Source organism: Chiloscyllium plagiosum, chromosome 28 (assembly GCF_004010195.1).
Source record: "Chiloscyllium plagiosum isolate BGI_BamShark_2017 chromosome 28, ASM401019v2, whole genome shotgun sequence".
NCBI classification, from domain to species: Eukaryota; Metazoa; Chordata; class Chondrichthyes; order Orectolobiformes; family Hemiscylliidae; genus Chiloscyllium; species Chiloscyllium plagiosum.
Genome location: NC_057737.1, coordinates 1,278,364 through 1,284,421, shown reverse-complemented (window position 1 = coordinate 1,284,421; position 6,058 = coordinate 1,278,364). Strand labels below are relative to the sequence as shown.

The 6,058-nt window shown below is 48.8% G+C and overlaps 1 protein-coding gene across 1 annotated transcript in view; it reads left to right on the top strand.

Moving 5' to 3' along the window:
• slc46a1 (solute carrier family 46 member 1) overlaps window positions 1-4,029 on the top strand; it is a 29,688-nt gene extending 25,659 nt beyond the window's left edge. The window contains exons 4-5 of the mRNA XM_043718053.1: window positions 1,589-1,745; window positions 2,959-4,029. Coding sequence (XP_043573988.1) covers window positions 1,589-1,745; window positions 2,959-3,091 — 290 coding nt within the window. The 3' untranslated portion in view covers window positions 3,092-4,029. The remainder of the gene's footprint in view (window positions 1-1,588; window positions 1,746-2,958) is intronic.
• The last annotated feature ends 2,029 nt before the right edge of the window (window positions 4,030-6,058 follow it).

Sequence of the window (6,058 nt, the reverse complement as noted above, 5' to 3'; positions counted from 1 at the left end):
AGTGTCCAACGTTGGGACAGCGCCTGGAGTAGTGTCCAACGTTGGGACAGCACCCGGGGCACAGTGTCCAACGTTGGGACAGCGCCCGGGGCACAGTGTCCAACGTTGGGACAGCACCCGGGGCACAGTGTCCAACGTTGGGACAACACCCGGGGCACAGTGTCCAACGTTGGGACAGCACCCGGGGCACAGTGTCCAACGTTGGGACAGCGCCTGGAGTAGTGTCCCAACGTTGGGACAGCGCCCGGGGTACAGTGTCCAACGTTGGGACAGCGCCCAGGGTACAGTGTCCAACGTTGATGGGTCAGCGTTGGGAGTGCAGTGTCCAATATTGGTCATGTTATGTCAGGAAGGATGAACCTGCTTTGTAAGCATTCAGAGAGTCGTTACCAAACTAAGCGCTGGAACAGGATGGTTGACTCGGGAGGAAACATTGGACGGGCTGGGCCTACACAGGAGTGTGGAAAACTGCGTGAACCAGCTAAGATCCTGAGGGGTTTTGACAGGGCAGATATGGAAGGGATGTCCCCTCCTGTCGGAGAATGTCAAACCTGGGTCGTAGCTTCAAAATCGAGGGTTGTTCATTCAAGACCGAGATGAGGGAAAATAATTCTCACTGAAAGTTGAAAATGTTTGGAACTCTCTTCCTCAAAAGGCAATGGATACACTGCCTGTGAATCTTTCTCAGGCAGAGGGAGGGAGAATCTTTCCCTCGCAATAAGGGAGTCCCAAACTAGAGGGCATAGTTTTAGAGTGAGGGGGGAATGATTTAAAAGCGACCTAAGGGGTAACTTTTTCACGCAGAGGGTGGTGTGTTTATGGAGTGAATTGCCAGAGGAAGTGGTGGAGGCTGGTACAATTACAGCACTTTGGATGGGCATATGAATAGGAGGGATTTAGTGGGATATGGGAAATGTGCTGGCAGGTGGGACTAGATTAATTTAGGATATCTGGTCGGCATGGACGAGTTCGTCCGAAGGGTTTGTTTCTGTGCTGTACATCTCTATGACTGTATGACTGGAAGAACTTCCTGTATGTGTCACCCAGTAAAACTGTAAAGATGTTTGAGACTATTTCCCATATGAGTGGATTCACATCAGATCTGAATGCCATCAACCCATCTCTTTTCCCTGTAATTCTCTAACCCAGTAAACATTTGTCAGAATCAGTTCTTTTGTTGAGCCCCAGTCTGATCAACTGTTTTGGGGAGAGAAGCTCCTGACTCACTGCCCTTGTGTAAAGCAGTGCTTCCTGCTAGGAATGGCTAATTTCCTCAGTGTTCCCCTTTGGCCTGACCTGCTGCACCATGGGAAATAGTTTTCAAGATTAGGTTAATGCAGTCTAACTAGGAGAAAGTGAGGACTGCAGATGCTGGAGATCAGAGACAAGAAGTGTAGTGTCAGAGAAAGTGTGCTAGCAGCATCCGAGGAGCAGGGGAGTTGATGTTTCGAGCATAAGCTCTTCATCAGGAATCATCCCATCCCACATTTTTTGACTTTAATGTAGCCTAACCCTCAATCTTTGGAGTTGTCACGGAGCAACAGCTGAGGGAAGAGGTGTGTAAAAGATGTCGCTGTTCTCTCTGCAGGAGCACTGTTTGCCTCGGTGGCATGTGTGGAGAGTGCCTGTTCACTGGTGTCCACACTTGTCTTCAGCTCCCTGTATCCTGCAACACTGCACTTCATGAAGGGATTTCCTTTCCTGTTTGGGGCTGCCCTGCTCCTCCTTCCAGCTGGAATAATCGGGTAAGCAACATCACCACTTACTGGGTAATTGGGATTCGCCAGTGACCGAGTAATCGAGATTTACTAGGAATGGAGTTACTGCGGTTCACCAATAACCAGGTAATCGGGATTCACCAGTAACCATGTAATCAGGGTTTACTAGACGCCAGGTTACTACAGTTCACTAGTAACCAGTAATTGGGATTCACCAGGTAATCGAGATGGATTATCCTGTGGTTATGTCTGTGCAATATCAGGCCATGGTATTGGAATCAGCCTTGTGTCCCTGATGCAGAGTCCTCTGGTACAGTCAGTATTGACAGCAGCAGCTCGCTCAGGATACACTTTATCAACAGCGTGTGTGCATACAGCTATCGGGATTCTTATCGCTGAGCTCAAGCTGGTGCAATGTTTCCATGCAAAAAACACTCCTCCCCCACACAGTGCTGTAGGCAGATAGAAATACCCGGACTAGGCAAAGAGCCACTGGCACTGAACAGGTCCAATAAACCCATCAGTGCAGCGTTACCAGCCTCAGAGCTCGGGTATGCAGCCAACAGGCACAGGAGACTAACTACAGAAACCACATCAGACCTTACCATCAGTCTGACTGAGATCCTGGGAAGGCAGGTAATGGAGAGACCAGGGTGGTGGGACACTGCATGTGAGGAGAAACAGACAGTGATCGAAGACTGATCAAGGTAAACCTCCCTGCACACAGACCTCATCAAACACTCCCAGGACAGGGACAGCACGGGGTTAGATACAGAGTAAAGCTTCCTCTACATCAAACACTTCCAGGGACAGGGACAGCACGGGGTTAGATACAGAGTAAAGCTCCCTCTACACAGGTAAAACTCCCTTCACACCGGCCCCCATCAAACACTCCCTGGACAGGGACAGCACGGGGTTAGATACAGAGTAAAGCTCCCTCTACACTGTCCCCATCAAACACTCCCAAGGACAGGGACAGCACGGGGTTAGATACAGAGTAAAGCTCCCTCTACACTGTCCCCATCAAACACTCCCAGGACAGGGACAGCACGGGGTTAGATACAGAGTAAAGCTCCCTCTACACTGTCCCCCATCAAACCCTCCCAGGACAGGGACAGCATGGGGTTAGATACTGGGTGCTGTAACAGGAGGAGATGATTTCAGTTGAAGTGAGTGTGTGATGTTGTCCTTGAACCGAGCCCCCCTGCTGATTCCCTTTCCTGATTTGTTTCTCCTTCAGTGTACTGGGCTGCCGTGAGAGGGAGGTGCCATATAGACGATTTGAAACCCCACCTGCACCTGTCGCGAGTGATGCTGATCCTGCCTCCAACCACAATGAGGACATCCCCACTCCTGCTGCTGCTACCTGCTGATTATATCATGGAGTTTTACAATGAAACTTGTGTCACCGCTGCTGTGTCTAGCTGTCACTGTGAGCTGATTCATTTGCTTTTTCACATGAAAGTTCAAATCTCCTAGAGACGACAAGAACAATTCAGTGCAGCGGGAGCCGTTGGCCAGTTGTGAGTGTGTTGGTGGTTTGGAAGATCATGCAAGTCTCTGTCTTCCAGAACCTTTCATCTTTTCAGGTGATCTTCCAAGTACCTTTTGAAAATTCCTATTTTTATTTTTTGTTGGTGTCTCTGACTGGGCCTGCATTTATTCCCCTCCCTAATTTCCCCAGAGGGCAGTTAAGAGCCAACCACATTGCTGTGGGTCTGAAGTCACATGTAGGCCAGACCAGGTCAGGATAGCAGATTTTGTCGAGTCCAAGAGCACAGAGAGGTCTGTCCAGTCCAAAACACACACCTCACTATTGTAATCTATTTTCCAGCACTTACCCCATCACCTTGAGATCACATCTAAATCCTTCCACAAAGTGATGAGAGTTTCTGCCTCTCACCCTCACAGGCAGTGCGTTCCAGGTGCCCCCCCACTCTCTGGGTGATAACATATTTACTTACGTCCCGTCTAAACCTCATGTCTCTTACTTTAAACCCACGCCCCCTAGTCATTGTTCCCTCCAGCCAGGGGAACAGTTCCTTCCTGTCTACCCGCGTCTATGCCTCACAGATTTTGAGACATCCCATTCATGTCCCTATCACTCTCCTGTGCTCCAAGGGAAACCTGCCCCCCTCTGTCCATGAAAACTCTCCAGGCCAGGCAACATGCTGCTATATTCCCAGGACATCTTCCCTAACCGGAGCAGAACTTGTGGGTGGCACAGTGGTTAGCACTGCTGCCTCTCAGCGCCAGAGACCTGGGTTCAATTCCCGCCTCAGGCGACTGACTGTGTGGGTTTCCTCCGGGTGCTCTGGTTTCCTCCCACAATCTAAAGATGTGCAGGTTAGCTGAATTGGCCGTGCTAGATTGCCTGTAGTATTAGGTGTAGGGGAATGGGTCTGGGTGGGTTGCGCTTCGGCGGGTCGGTGTGGACTTGTTGGGCCGAAGGGCCTGTTTCCACACTGTAAGTAATCTAATCAAAACTTTTATTTCAGATATTTCTCAAAATCAGATTTCTTCCTCTGTCATCGAGAGTGTGGTGCTGGAAAAGCACAGCAGGTCAGGCAGCATCCGAGGAGCAGGAGGATTGATGTTTCAGGCAGAAACCCTTCATCGGGAATGGTTTATGCCCGAAAAGTTGACTCTCCTGCTTCTTGGATGCTGCCTGACCTGCTGCGCTTTTTCAGTGCCACATTCTCAACATTGAATTTGAGTCCACCCAGTAACCAGGTGTCCTATTGCTGGGTACAGGATTTCCCCATTCACCCCATCACACTGTGCAGTATTTGCAATGTCTCAGTATTCCTATGCTTGACCCCACGCTGTCCTGGCGTGAATTTCAGGCATCATCATTTTCTTGTCAGTTTCCCAAGTCAAGAAAAAATTTGAGCCAATCTTTGAAAAGGCTTCCCGTAAATTGAACTCAAGACATGACCAGAGATCTAGAGTTTGAAAGTTTCAGCTGCAGCGTCACAGCACGTGCAGTAAAATACATTTCAGAATTTGCAATGCTTTACTGAAGTATTATCAACTTTATGGCCAAATCTCGTATTTTCAAATTTTGAATTTCTTGTAATTACAACTTGCAGCCTCTCTCTCTCCACATCTTAAAGACAGGGGAGGGAAGGAGCGGATGTATTTGAACAGATAATGATGGAAATAAAGTGATTATTGATTCTGTTTCACTGCGTTTTGTACATGTTACTTAATGAGTCACATGACCATACCTGGTTGATAGGAGACACTAAAGACTGTTCCCTGAGGGAAATTGAGGAAAATCAAAGGTGACAGTCATACCTCAGTGGGTAGCCCATTGCCTCAGGATCAGAGAGGTTGTAGAGGGAATGCCGCACTGTCGGAAGGTCAGTGCTGAGGGAGTGCCGCACTGTTGGAGGGTCAGTGCTGAGGGAGTGCCGCACTGTTGGAGGGTCAGCGCTGAGGGAGTGCCGCACTGTCGGAGGTCAGTGCTGAGGGAAAGCCGCACTGTCGGAGGGTCAGTGCTGAGGGAGCGCCGCACTGTCGGAGGGTCAGCGCTGAGGGAGAGCCACACTGTCGGAGAGCCGCACTGTCGGAGAGTCAGCGCTGAGGGAGAGCTGCACTGTTGGAGGGTCAGATACTTTCACACAACGAGGTTGACACCTTTCCAGTTGGCTGGAGTCTGAGCGCCTTCGTCACTAACAGAGAAATAAGGAATCAGCTATGCAATCTCAGAATCTCTCCTGTAATGTCGACACTTTATTGAAGAGTTTGCTTAATACAATCAATTGTAGATTGACTCTTTCCATGTAAATTACATTATTGATAGTCCCTGCAATACGATGGGAGGTTGATTATTTCAGTATAATGCCCCTGAAACGAAAGAGAGGTTGAAGGCATTTGGAGTAAGTTCAGGCTGGGATCAGAATCTGATCTGTACTCACACCATTTCTGGCAAGTTAAACATATTCCCAGAGAGTTAATAAAGGCACAGGAAGGGGGCAGGGGGTCAATCAGGACAGCAAATCTACCTCAGCTTATACCTGAGAAAGTAGCAGTGTTGGGTAAACATGCATAAAGTCCTTTGACACATTGACTGAGCTCACCAGGGGGATAGGATAACCAGCAACAGACACAGGAACCAACATGCAGATACAAGAGATGAAAGAGAATGGGAGGGACAGAGAAAGTCCATATGAAGGATAAGCAGAAAACAAAGAACCTGAGAGATGGAGTTTTCTGATTGACAGTTAATTGCCAAGCTTTCCTCAGGCATTCTCCATGGAAACACCTCTACCAATCATAGCTGACCAACCAACTATAGGCCACCAACCAACTATAGGCCACCAACCAACCATTGT